We start from the raw sequence: 14,823 nt of genomic DNA, 5'->3' as shown, positions 1-14,823 counted from the left end.
AACTCTCCAGGAACAACTCAATGGGACTTGGGTCATTAAACAATGCCTTAATGATGGCTCCTAAGAAGACTGAAACAGGTAATGGACCTTCTCAGCAACCCAGCTTAAGCTAAAGTCTATCTGTCCTGCTTAGCTAGAGTCCTCTAAGATCTGGCCACATTAAAGTGTCCTAGCCCTTTAGCTTTATATACTTCGATGTAGGTATGCTCTAGTTGCTGCTGAATAATATACATGAAGGTTTGTTAAATATCCATCCCAATGAATATTTGTTTTCAAGTATATGCTTCCAGAGAATAGAAATTACATGTGTTTATCTTATCAGGGACCATCTGAGAGTCACTAGGGAATTATTACAATAGATATAATAATTTAATAACAATGACAAAAGCCCTGTTATGTGTCAGACAGCACACTAAGTATTCTATATGTATTATCTTGTTCAGTCCTCATTCCAACCTAATTATTGCCATCACAGAGATGAGAAAACTGGGGCAGTAGACAAGTTAGATCAATTGTGCAAGGTTAGGGAGCTGGAAGCGGGCAGAGCAGACAGGAACTCCCACAGTCTGTCTTTAGAACCCAAGCACTTAACCACTAACCACATGTTAAATAAAACATTCTGATGATGACAATGATAAAGGTGATGAGATGTCATGGGCAGCTAGGGCAGGTGAGCCACTGGAAGAAAAGAACTTGCCCAGAGTCAGAGAGAAAATGAAACTGCGAACAGCCTTTCTGATTCCAGCCTGAAGCATTCATCACTAAGCCATGCAACCAGTTCGCATCTAGTGCAGAAGTAACACTCCATATTCTCTCCGAACCATAGGGCTCAAACCTGAAGATAAACACCAGGGCAGGAAAGTGGGTCTTTGATACAAATAACAAGTCACTGCAGTTCTATGGGTCCTTACCTAGAAGCTACGATGGGATTACAATTTAATAAATCAGAGGAGGATGAGGAAAGCCTTCATATGCTTCCTCTGCACTAAGATGTGATTTTCCAAAAACTGTTCACTGCTGAGCCAATTCAATTTACATGTCCCTAGAGAATTAAGAGAGACTACACAGAGTCATCTGGATTCCCAGAATTTTTCTAAGGGTAAACTTTATTACCATTATCCAAGCCATACTGAGAAAGCACCAAGAGGCATTTTTTTTTCTTTTAACATATAAATTAAAGGCATAAGTAAAGCAATAATTAAACAAAACAATCTTTTCTCTGACACACAGCTGCATTAGCACTTGGCCATACCATACTCTGGCTCAAAATCTGCACAAAATGAAGGCAGAGAGACAGATTCACAGGCAAACTTATTTAAAAGTTCTGCTCCTATCTAAACTGCACCATCTGTAGCAGAGCTCACACCCAAGCTCTGTGATTCTCTGAGGTCTTTTCCAAGTAGCCTGGGATAGCTAAATCCTTTCCACCTGGAGTTCCCTGATATCCCAACGTGGGGAGACACTGAACAGAGCTGCGTGCCAACATCTTACAACACTGCACAGGCTGGTTCTACACCATCACGTACCATCTGTCCCCTCTCTCTGTGTGACACAATGGGTCTCCCATCATTACAGCTTGCTCTTTTGGACTATTTCCCTGTCAGTGGTAACAGGTTTGTAGTAATCAGCTGCTTAGTTTCAAAATCCAGCTTTACCAATTATTGGTTATATACACAAGGGTACTTCAAAAAGTTCATGAAAAGATTCATATTATCTTTTAATTCTATTTTTCCACAAACTTTTTAAAGTACCCTTGTATACATTACTTAACATCCCTAGACCTCAGTCTTGCCATCTGTAAAAGGGGGATACTAACACTCCCTACTTCTTAGGGTTGTTGTAAGAATTAAATGGAATAAATAACACAGAGCACAGAATGCAAAGTCTGTGGATCACAGAGCATTCTATAGAAATTAACTTTCATCAAAATCATTGTCATCCTCCTCCTTCCTTCTCTTTACAATTTTTGTTTAAAAAACAAAACAAAAAGACTTTCCTGGTAAGGTTGTCCCTTATGGGATAAATGGCTAAGGATGGCAATGTAGTTTGAGGGACCCAGTGACACTGATTAATTTAGCCAACTGAAACTAAAGGGACCAAGGGAAGGGAAAGGAGATAATCTAAGGTCAACTTTTAGAGCAATGGGTCTCATATTTTTTTTTAACAGTATTTGACAATAAAAAATAACCACCAATCACTTTTTATGTGCCAAGCACCATATTAAGAAGTTACATAAATTATTTTATTTCATTCTCAAACCTGGGGGTACTACCAATGCCTCTATTCACAGGATCATATAGGTTAATTAACTTTCCAAAGGTTACATAGCTAGTTATAGAGCCAGGATGTGAACTAGGCAGAGACCTCCAGACTTGAGTCTGTACTTAACCACTACTATACAACTTCCCAACCCAGTCCTGCTTTCCAGCAGAAAAATAGCATGGCGATTAACAAAGAACTCAAAAGAAGTGAAGCGGTAATTAAAATGGCAACAGTGCAACCATTATGTAAAAACAAAATTTCCACCCAATTTAAACATAACAGAAATTCTACAAACTTCCAATTAACACAAGTACAGCAGTAATTGAAACCCACAACCAGCTTGAGACACTTTAGGATGTCCAAAACACATCAGTCCTAAAAACTATGAACACATACAGAGAGAACTGGCTGGTGCTGCCAAGGACTGCATGGCAGACAGACTGCCCGGTGGATCACCACATTAGAATACTCGGCAAACTCTAATGACAGGCTAAATTTAGGAGCTTTTAATAACACTCCGGAGAAGTTACTAGTAAGACACCTTTCGTCTGTGGAATGCCACCCATAAAACCCAATAACGGACAAGATTTTGGGATCAGGAAGAATTCTTTTCACCAGTGGGCTACAGGCCACACTTGGAAAAGCTTTGAGAAGCAACTGCTTGAATCTAAAGCCTGCAAGGACAAAACCAGTTTGAACAGCTTGGAGAAAATAAAGATGTGTCTCACCTCGAGGGGTCAGAGCTTGGGAGCTCGGCACTGGGTCCCCCTCATTCCATCAGAACTGTGCTCCTCTCTATTATGGTCTGAGTAACGAAATATGCTCAGGAGAACAGAAATAAAATGGCTGCTGCTGCCTTCCTATTTCTCAGCCAGCAACATTCCCCTTTGCTTTCTCTTTCCACTGCTATAGTATTATTGCATTTGCTGTTTTAGGGAGGCTCTCTCAAAAGTGAAGCCAATAAAAATATGTTTGATGACACTTTCCAATGACCTATTCCTGAAAAGAGGTCAAGACCTTCTTGCCCTGCAGAATTACATGTAAAAAGGATTCAGTAACTGGCATACAGCAGGCCAGTTAATCAAAGTGTTGATTGGACGAATAGTTTTTTAGAAGAAGGAATAAGAGAGAGAGTAGAATTTTTTTAAAAATCCCCATGTTGGAGTTGATGAGGTCAGTATATTGGCCAGACAGAAAAGGTAAGTCAGATCTATCATTTCCAGGTGGTTGGGTCTCATTCTTCCCAACATCTGGCAAACTCCTTATGAATCTTTACTTTAAAGGGGAAAGGAAATATACAATTCAGTTCTTATTATGAGGAAATATAAAACAGATTTATCTTATTTGGCTTAACTCTAGGCTATCAAAATCCCTCAAACAGCCATTTATTTTCTATGGTCCACCACTTTGTGTTAGCCCTATACCCAGCAGGTGAGATCAAATGCTGCTAATAGTTTTGGGGTCCAGGGTGTCACCGGGGAGTCTTGAAATGAGGGCTAAGAAAGGGGATCCTGTACTTGATGGTACTGAGTCCCCTCCTCTATGCAATCAGAGGCACCTTAGGACTGAGGCAGTCTCTTGGAAAATGGTCAAGCAATAAGGGACCAAATGGCTGCGCTCCTAAAGCCATTTGGATAGAGTCTTTTGACAGCTCCTGAAACCTTCTTGCGTACCAACACAGCAGAATGCTATTGAATAAAAATTGCTGCTTGCTGTTCAACATGATTATGGCAATAAAGATGAATAGAAAAATAAACTTTCTTTTCCATTAGTTCAAGCATTGCCTGCTATTTTGTACCTTATGAATACAAAGGGCTTATCTCTGTATTATTCCTCAGTAATACTGGGGGAAAACAAAGTGCTCTGGACACTGCTATTACTACTGCTCAGCATCCATGTCTCTCTTTTTCTAGGGACATCACCCTCATTTTCCTTGGGAAGCCCCCTCCCATTCCCCCCAAGTCCACGTGGTTTGAGTGGGGCTGATCCCAATTCCATCCTTGGGTTTGGCCCCGTGATCCACACTATGCATCTAACCAGGCATATAATGTGCCCCAGGCCAAATGCAGCCATCAATACTTGCTTTTCGTATTTTTTATTACAACTGTTGGAATGAGGCCTTGCTATGTGCTAGGAGAACAGGATATACATGCTGGAGCTTTTGTGGCCACTCTGCCACCACACAGGCAGAGCCTGAGTAAAAAAGGTCAAACAAAGGAAAGCAGAGTCATGATCTGAAGGGAGACCAGATTCCAAGAGTACCGTTTGAGCCCTTTTATTTAAATGTATCTGAAGTCTGTCCCTGCTCTTTCCATAGTGAACCAATAACCTTTTTTTTTTAGTTGTGTTTCTGTTGCTTACAGCCAAGAGTCGTGGTAAACACAAAATAGTACATGACAGAAAAATCTACCTGAGCTTTGTAGGGAACTCTAGAATAAAGGAGAAAAATGTGCAACAAAGTGGGACAGGAAAGAAACTATAGTCATGTCATCCTGAGTTTCCCCTTCCTTCCACCTCACATACCCAACTAGTTCTAAGTTTTACCTCCTCTAGCACTATCGTGTGTCGTGGACCTGTTCCTCATCCCCATTCCTTCTTTTATTGCTCTAGGGCAGAGGTTCTCTGCCTTCTCACGTGGACCTTAGCACTGGCCTTCTCCTAGGCTTGCTGGCTCCACTCTCTCTCTGCTCTAATCTCTTGTACAGCTCCTGTAAGATGTGTTTCCCTAAGCCACCGCAGCTTTGGTTGGAGAAGAGAAGCCTTCAAGATATCATGACACCAGTCTTCAAATTCTTGAAGGACAGTCATGTGGAAGAATGAGAAGTCTTGCTATTCGGAACAGAGATGAAAGTCAGGGTGGACTCCCTGAAAGGCAGACTTCAGCAGGACATAAGTAACTGACAGTTAAGAGCTCTTCGTGGTCCACTTAAGCAGGCAGGGGCTGGTCCAGTGTCACTCACACACACAGGACTAGCTTCACTTCACCTAGAAGGCAGCCTTGGGCATTACTGGTCTGATAAATTTAGCTGTATTTGGGATTTAATCATTGTTAGCCTGTCCCTTCACCGGTATAGGCCTTGGACGGATTCCAGAACAGGGGAAAATAGATTTGAATTGGGTGGAGTTGGGTGGTGGGCTGAATGTGCTGTGGGCTTTGGAGACTTGGCATTAAAGCCTGGCTCCACCACGTTTGGGCTATGTACCCTTAGATGATTATTTAACATTTCTGAGTCTGTTTTCACATTGTAAAGTAGAGCTAAGTAATAATATTTACTTTATGAGAGTATTGAGAGAATTAAAAATAACATTTTCCCTACTCCACAAAGATTTCCTAACTTAATTGATGGCTTCAGACCACCCTCATCTCTTCCTTCTCTGACCTCTCGCTGCTCTTAAAGTCTGTTCTATAGCATTTAACACTTCCAACTACAATTTTCATTTGTCATCATTTCCAATATCCAATCAAATCAATCCCTTGATGACAAGGTCAGTCTTACACTCCTATGGGGGTGGAAGTATGTGTGTGTGCATCCACCTGGCATCAAACACAGTGCTGGGCATATATTCAGTGTACTAGAAATCAATACTGATTAAAGCACAAGGGGCTTAAGACAGAGGATACACACAGCTTTGTCTTAGTCTTTCTCTGTAGGTCAGAAGTGGGTCATAATGACCTTGATGAGCAAATTATCCTTATAGCAAGGCTTTCACATTTTGAATGCTGTTGGCACTTATTGCACATCTTTGTGAGAAATCTGGAATTAAGCTGATATAATTTCAAGGGAAAAAGTGAAATAGCTCCTCCTGGAGCATTCAGGCAGTAGGTTACACCCAGACATCCAGTGAAAGGTAGGCCTTTTATTTTGTGTTCAGTCCTGGTGAATTAAGCAGGAACAAAGTGTTTCTGGGGTTATTAACACTGATTGTTGTGGGTGCCCCCCCAACTTTGATTTGTGTTTTTCATAAACACTGTTGCCATGGTTATAATTCAGGGAACTTTGTTGTCTGACCTCAAGAAAAATTCAACCTCAAATCAGGATAACACTGAATCCCTTGACCACAATAGACCATCAGAGGGTAGGATCTGCCAAATGTCTTCAAGCTTCTAGAAGGAACTACTGTATTTTGGGTAACAAACAAGCAACAAGAAGAGGAAACGCTGCAATGTTATGCAATTTCCTTTTATTTCATATTCAGAAATCCTGAAAACCCCTATAAGCAACTTCCCTAGCTTTCGACTGAATATCAGAGTCACAGCCAATGTAAACAGAAACTGGACACAAAAGAGGAAAAAAGAAATCTAAGTAATGTACAGGTCAGAAAAGTACTTCAGGAAAATTTTAAAGACAGCAGAAAGGGTACAAGCTCACTTGATATCAAATGCACGACATTTTAGATGGCGTGTGAGCTGACATGTACATAGGATGTGGCTAGGTCACAGTGCGAGGAGTCTTCTGGCTCTAATGTTTCCTGGCTTCATGCTGATGCAACATTAAAAAGTGGGCGTGAACCTAGTCGTCCATCACCACGCTGTTTCCATGGAGAGAGGAGGGCCCCCCTCCCATCCCCCAGAAAAAAAAAACTTGAAAAACAGAGAATGTCTTTATGTGTTCCCCTCTCTCCCCCCATGCCTTTGGAAATAGTTACACAGCTCCATTAGCAGAAGAGGGAACCTTGTTCTCCGCGTTGGATAACTGTAAATGAGAACTTCCTCAGTACAGTATGCAGGATCCCAAAGTAGGAGCTTGTGAGTTTCTGCTGCTGCCCAAGAAGGGCCCTGCCCAGGAGAAACCCCAGCCAGCCAGCGGGTGAGTCACGGCACAGTGCCACTCCTTTCAACTTCCAGGTCCTCCTTCCTGCAGAGGACTTAAGGCAAGTGGCATTTACATAGCCTTCGTTGTAACTTGAGGCTGACTGAAGTCAAGAATCCCCACAAGGCCCTTTTGAGAGGCAGGAGGCAAATGTTATCCAACCCGGACACAGGGAAACGTGACTTCTCCCTTTGCCACAGACAGCTGTCGAGAGTTCAGAGTACTGCATTTCTAGATACGTGACTCAAGCTGAGTTTCCTACCCCAAATCTAGAAATAATCCTGATGCTAACCCATGTGCATGTAGCAAGGGATTCTGAGAATATTCACTCTTTTACTCCACTGCTCTGAGCTGGTAGGAAGGAGATCCCTAGCTCCGTGACCACACAGGGAAGCTCAGTGTTTTCCTACAACCCCTAAGAAACAGAATGGGGTTTCCAAAATGGAACTGTAGATTTTAGAATACTTTCTTATTCTAAAGAAGTTAACAGTTTTTAGACTGGGCCCTTCCTCATCTCCACACAGTGTGAGAGGGAGGGGCTAATCGAGATTCCCCAGGATTATCCTACAATGATTGGGTAAAGGGTAAGGTTGAGACTATCAAACCTTTGGAAATGAACATTGTTCTCTGGCCACTCAGTATTTACTCACTCTTCCTCATGCAACTTCACCATGCCTCTTCATCACTTTTGACTCCAGACATAGTCAGTATGACTTAGGTCAGACCAGCCAGAATGGCATGTTCACTCCCAATCCCCAACAATTTATGATAAAAATTCTCAAACATATAGAAAAGATGAAAGAAATAACAACAAACACTTATATACCCATCACCTCAATTCTATAACCGCTCATATTTTGCTGTATTTGTCTTATCACATATCTAGCCATCCCTCTATCATTCACTGACCCATCTTATTTTTTGATAAACTGTAAAACAATTGTAGAATCTACACTTCTCATCTGAGCATTTTGGTATGCATATTAACTACTGAAATTCAATATTTCTTTGTCAATCTTTCTAAGGTAAAACTTACATAGAATGAAATGCACAAGTATGCCAATCATGAATTGTGACAATTTCATACACCCATATAAACTGAACGCCTATCAAGACAGAAACATTTCCAGCACCTCAGATAGTTCTCTCAGTCCTCTTCCCATCTAACCCCTGACCACCCCCACCCATACACACATACCTTGCCAGAATGGCAAGACCATTCTGCTTTGTTTTACTCCCGCCATTAGTTTTGCATATTTTAGATCAACATACAAATAAAATCATACAATACGAATTCTTTTATGGCTACCTTGCTTCACTCAGCATAAAATTTTTGAGATTCATCCACATTGCGGCATCAATAAATACTTTTGGTCCCTTTCAAATCTGAGTAGTATTTTACTGCATGAATATATCACAGTTTTGTTTATGGATTCTCCTGTTCATGGACACCAAGACTGCTCCCTGTCTTCGACTAGCATAAATAAAGCTGCTCCAGATGTTTCTGTACAAGCCTTTTTGAGGACATGTTTCCACTTTTCTTTGGTAAATACCTAGGAGTGGAATTGCTGGATCCAGGGTATGATTTTTTGTTTGTTATTAAACAAGAAACTATTAAGTGTTTTTCTAAAGTGATTGGACCATTTTACACTCCCACCAATAATGTATGAGTTCGGGTGGCTCAACATACTCCCCAACACTTGGTATTGTCAGTCTGTTAATCGTAGCTGTTCTAGTGGGTACATAGTAGTATCTCCTTATGGTTTTAATTTGCATTTCCCTAATGATTAATGACGTTAAGCACTTTTTCATGTGTTTATTGGATATTCTGAATCTTCATTTGTGAGGCACATCTTCAAGTCTTTTGTCCAACTTTTAATTACCGGGTTTTACAAGCTCTCTGTACATTCTAGATATATACTTTGTCAAATGCATGTTTTGCAAATATTTTTTGCCATTCAGTGGCTTGCCAATTGAGTTTCTTAATGGTGTCTTTTGATAAGCACAAGTTTTTAATTTTAATAAAGTCAAATATTTTTATTCTTTTGTAGGGCTACTGCTGTCTGTGTCCTACTAAGATAACTTTACCAACCCCTGATCACAGATTTTTTTCCTATATTTTCTTCTGGAGGCTTTATAAGTTGGTTTAAGGTTTTATGTTTGTGATCCATCTTGAATTAATTCCCCTCATTCCCCCAGTTTGTAAACATAATTTACGGGTGCTTCTGAGTCACATCCCAGATTTGAAACTCACTGGTTTAAAGTACAAATTTAGAAACAAGTAGCATTAACGCACCCCACTCCCATTCTTCTCTTCCCTCCTAGAAAGCTGTCACATAATGGGATCAATTCATACAACCTTTGGGAGCCCTCACAATATTAACAAAACTGACATCTACTTCCTACCCACTCAGCTCACAGGATAGGTGGGTAAGTATGCTAAGCATCGTAAAAACCTCAAGGCTAATTTTCAGAGTTCTCACGTAACTATAAGCTATGATCTGGGCAGGGAGCCCTGGGAGCTGACAAGTAAGCAGTCTTGACCAGTCACATCAAGCCTCTCCCTCTCTCTGGATCTTAACTTTCTAATATATCAAATGAGGAGGATGAAACAGACCAGATTTGAAATTCCAGACTCCCTCATTACCTATTATTTTTAATATTCCTATCATCAAAAATGAACTTCTTTAGGTCCTAAAGGGCTCTCTATTCACTTTAAGAATTTCAATATTATATTGGGATGTTAACACCTTAAATTTTATCAGCAAACAGCTAAATTGGGATTTTCTGACAATTGGTTAGGAATGAGATCCTGTATAGTTTAGAGGAACGAGGAGTAAGAACTGGAAAGGAAAGAAAGACTAGGTTGGAAGGCTACTGATAAAAGACCAACACAGCTTAGTGAACAATGTGGTTTAAAGCTGTTCCTTCACTTACATATTGTATATGACTGCTTTCGGGCTACAACAGCAGATTTGAGTAGTTCCAACAGAGTCTGTTGTAGGATATACGGATGTTCAACTTTACTAGGTTTTGGATGGTCGTACCAATTAACACTCCCACCAGCAGTATGTTATGAGAGTTGTGTAGCCTAGTCTTTAAAAATTCCCAAGCCTCCTTCCTTGGACGTCTTTGCTTATCTCACTCTTCCTTGGACCTCTTTACTTATTTCATTCTCTTTCTACACACAACACCTGGAAATTTTACCTATTCCCATAGCTTCAATAAATGCCTCTATGCAGATGGTGACTCACCTCTAAAACTGCAACCCCAACCTCTCTCTGGCTTTCTTAGAAACAGACCTCAATTTCTAACTATTTGCTGTCATTTCCATCTGGGAATTTCCCTGAATCTCAAACCCAGCATTAATTCCTCCTATCACCACCAAGAAGGGTTTCTCGAGACAATGGGAGGGGTAACACTTAAAACTTGTGAACAGGCAGCTAAATCAGTTTTAAGGTGGTTGATAGGAAGAGCACTGAACAGAGAAAAAATTCACAAACCTATTTTCACATAGCAACTGCTACTTTCTCATTGTAACACCTCTATGTGCTTCACTACCCCTTCTATAAAATGGAGATCATACCACCTAAACTAAAGGGTGAGAGCAGCAGGAGTGCAGCTGCTGTGCCTGGCACATAGTAAATGCTTAGTAAACAACAGTTAATTAAATTGCTCACTTATAGTTGTGTTCACAACAAGAAGGTTAAGCAGTGAGCATCAGGGCCAAGCACAGAACCCAAATTTCCTAACTTGCAGCAGTGTGTCAGCCATGAAAAGAACAGGGTGTCTTAAAGCACAGCAGCTCATATGGTTTCTGCAATGGCAGATAACCTTTACATACTCCATGTGCATAAAAAATAATTACTACACTTCTTAAATCATCTTGGAGCATTTCAAATCAGTCCTGAAATAATGAATTATCTAATAAATAGTATTGAGATAACAACAATCATTTTGGGGAAAAATATCTAGGTAGATAACCACCATACATTATGTTTTGATGTCAAAACAAATAGGTAACTATTTACCTTAGAAAGGGGGTGAATTCAAGCAAAGATAGAATACATAAAGTAACTCAGAGCCTTAATATATAAAGAGCTCTTATAATCAATAAGAGAAAGGTAAATACACCAATAAAAAAAAACAGAAAAAGAATAAACTATTTGCAAAAGAAGGATGAGTAGTCAATAAACATAAGGAATATTCAAATCACACACAAAAAGAAATTCAAATTATAAAAATGATATTTTTACCTTTTGAAAAAATTAAGGATTTCTTAAAAAAAATGGTAACACCTAGTACAGATGTGAGCTCAGGGAATGGACACTGCCATATGCAACTCATAGATGTATAAATTGGCACAGTCTTCATAGAGAGCATGCTTCAAAAATGGATATTTGTGTGTTCAAGCAAATCTACTTCTATGAATTTATGCTAAGAATTATGGACAGCAGCTCGCTGAGAAGTTTCAGTAAATGCATAAACCTCTTGTTTATTATATGTAAAATGGCATGTATTTATAGACTTCCCTGAGGAGTGCTCACAATTTTCTTAATATTATCAAAGGAGTTTCTAAGTCACCCAAGATTTTCTGGTTGTGAAATAACATTTAGAAACAAGGTGTGGCAGCTACTGCTAGTTATCTATACAATGTCCATTTTTCCCTTTTTCCTTAACAAACCCCTGATATGTGGGAGTACAAATTCACCCAGCTGAAAACACTACATTCCCCATAGGTAGAAATGTGACACAGGTCTGGCCAATGAGACATAGCAGATACACACAAGAATTTGGGGAAACCTTCATTTCTCTAACACTCACACCATTCCTCTCTCTTCTTCCCACCTTCCTTCCTCCTGCCTGAAACACAGATGTGAGGCCAGAAGGTGCAGCAGCCATCTTGCAGTCATGAGGTGATGAGGAAGACAGAAAGACAAAAGCCTACAACCTAAGGATGGAGGAGCAGAAAGGTGGGAAGAACCTGGGTCCCTGATGGCTTCACAGGGCCACCCTATCTGTCCCAGGCTGCCTATCCTACATCTTAATGCCTAAATATCCCCCATTTCTTTTAAGCACTGTTTGCTGAATTTTTAGTTGTTTACAGCAAAACTCAGGGCTAAACTGACAGATACGAGAAAATATAATAAATTAAATGGAAATCCTACCTATACTACAATATGTGGAAAGCGATTCTTTTTTTTTTTTTTTTAAATCCTTTTTTGCAGCTGGCTGGTACAGGGATCAAACCCTGGGCCTTGGTATTATTAACACCACACTCTAATCAACTGAGCTAACCAGCCAGCCCCAAGTGATCCATTTTTGTCTCTCTATATATGCCTAGATACATGAACGCATACAACATTACAGAAAAAAGTTGAAATCACAATGTCAAAATGTAACCACTATTCTGTGAGATGAGTGATATTCATTTTCCTCTTTATGCTTTTAGTTATTTTCCACATTTTCAACAATGATGCTACTGTTTCAATTAGAAAAATATATATTTCTTAATGTAAAAATGCATACAAATATCATCTCCCTTTCCTGTACCTCTCTACTTCTTGCAGACTTCAGATTTTTTCCTTTCCAGTTTATAAAGCCATTTTTAAAGCAATAGAAACAAAGAATTAGCATCTTCAAGTCTAACTCACCATGGGGTAGCAAGGACAGATAAGACTCAGATATCAAGGACATAAACAACTGTCTCCATTTCAGGTGCACTAGAAGAGCAGACAGTCAGGTGACCTGTCCTTATTCTACAACATCAGCCAACTTGGGGCAACCTGATGTGGTGTGCTGGGTAAGCTCTCTGGGGCTGCTCTGGGGAGGCACAGCAGTCCCAGGCAGCTCTTAGGTTGCCTGCACAAAAGAGTCACCAACCCTTAATGCCAGGTTGTGTGTAGTACTGTGGGTGGGTGGGAACCTTGGATTACTGCTTCCTGGTCACGTCAAGGCAATGCATGGGGGACCCAGAGATGACCATCCTGTGAACCACACTCCTGGCTGCCCCAATGGAAGGTCCCAGGGCCTCACTCAGGATTTTTTTTGTTTTGTTTTTTTGAAGTAAATTCATACATGAGTGACCCTTTTCTTAACCTGGAATGAACTCTTTTCTACTGAAGAACAAAAGACTGGTAATGTATACACATACATATATCTAACAGTGGTTATCTGTGTCTTACCTCAGTTTCTGTGCATCTTCCTCCTACTCTAGAAATGGCAGGTTCAACAAACCCAGGGTGCAATTTGGGGCTAGTTTGGCTAACTACAGTCAGAGTTGAGGAAACTATGTCATTTCAAAAGTTCTCGCTCTTCCTCGGCGCTACCTACGGAGGTGGCTGCTATCTGTTACTTGGCATCATGGCTGCCCTCAGGCCCCTTGTGAAGCCCAAGATCATTAAAAAGAGGACCAAGAAGTTCATCCGGCACCAGTCAGACCGATATGTCAAAATTAAGCGTAACTGGCGGAAGCCCAGAGGCATCGACAACAGAGTAAGGAGAAGATTCAAGGGCCAGATCTTGATGCCCAACATCGGCTATGGGAGCAACAAGAAGACGAAGCACATGCTGCCCAGCGGCTTCCGGAAGCTCCTGGTTCACAACGTCAAGGAGCTGGAGGTGCTGCTGATGTGCAACAGATCTTACTGTGCTGAGATTGCTCACAATGTTTCCTCCAAGAACCGCAAAGCCATTGTGGAAAGAGCAGCCCAGCTGGCCATCAAAGTCACCAATCCCAATGCCAGGCTGCGCAGCGAAGAAAACGAATAGACAGCTCATGTGCACGTTTTATTTGTTTAAGTAAAACCGTAAAAACTGCAAAAAAAAAAAAAGTTCTCAAGAAGAAAGGTATACAACAAAAGGGTACAATCAGACACTGGGCAGAAAAACAGCAAGGCCAGGACTGGCTCGTTCTGCTGGTGAGATCCTTTCCTTCCTTTTCAGATGCCTTCCTTCCGTTCCACTCCACAGGGCTGCCACGCTGTACAATGGTGTAGTTCCTGCTCTGAAGTCCCACCTACTCTTCCCTGTTTCGTGAAGTTCAAACAGTAGGGACAGACACCTTCCTGCCATAAGACACCCCCTTGTCCTGCCCCAGAAAGAAGCCAGCAGCCATGTTTAAGGGATCACAGCCCTGATCTCGCTCTGCTATTCTGATTCACAGAGCTGAACAAAATGATTGTTCTCATTAACAACGAGCCCATGTTTTATTGCCAGTGCAGGCATTCCCAAGTTTTCCAAAGCAGAGTTTGCCTGGGCCAGCAGCCAGCCATCTGGACTGCTCCAACAACTTATGTAACTTGCTGGGTTTTCCACCTTTGCCTTGGGGGATGGAAGGTGCTTGTAAGACAGGAAACATCAAGCCATCCATCCAGCAGGTCTGAACAGCCTGCTAAACATTTGGTCACAGGGCTTCCTTAGCCTTCAAAAGCAGCATAAAATGAACTGGATAAGGCTAGCTTACCTGCAACAGCAGCAAAAAAGCAGCTGAGGTCAAATCGATTGGTGAAAAGACTTCTGAGTGGAGTAATGCAAAAAGGATACAAGTATCCCTTTTCTATGTCAACAGCTACAGAGTGAAATGTACGCAGATGCATAACTACAACAGAGCATAGGAAGATGAGAACCTTTCACTCAGTTGGGAATTTCTGAAGTTTAAAAGGGGAGGGGGCAGTGGCAGTGGTGATGCTGAATTAGTTCTGAGCCAAGTTGGGGGTGTGATAGTGCCAAGGCTGAGGGAAGTACCTTC

General features: G+C 41.0%; 2 protein-coding genes across 4 annotated transcripts in view; one reads left to right on the top strand and one right to left on the bottom strand.

Moving 5' to 3' along the window:
* The window catches only part of ARHGAP26 (Rho GTPase activating protein 26), a 409,057-nt gene that overhangs the window by 194,901 nt on the left and 199,333 nt on the right, over positions 1-14,823 (bottom strand). The window lies entirely within an intron of this gene.
* Positions 13,388-13,844, top strand: LOC134371195 (large ribosomal subunit protein eL32). The gene has a single exon (XM_063088225.1). The coding sequence runs from the start codon at positions 13,437-13,439 to the stop codon at positions 13,842-13,844; it is 408 nt and encodes a 135-aa protein (XP_062944295.1). The 5' UTR covers positions 13,388-13,436.

This window comes from Cynocephalus volans, chromosome 2, assembly GCF_027409185.1.
Source record: "Cynocephalus volans isolate mCynVol1 chromosome 2, mCynVol1.pri, whole genome shotgun sequence".
NCBI lineage: Eukaryota > Metazoa > Chordata > Mammalia > Dermoptera > Cynocephalidae > Cynocephalus > Cynocephalus volans.
This window is presented reverse-complemented; position numbering and strand designations above follow the sequence as displayed.

Excerpts from the sequence above, each read along its gene's own strand:
- LOC134371195 (XM_063088225.1), top strand. The coding sequence starts at position 13,437 with ATGGCTGCCCTCAGGCCCCTTGTGAAGCCCAAGATCATTAAAAAGAGG.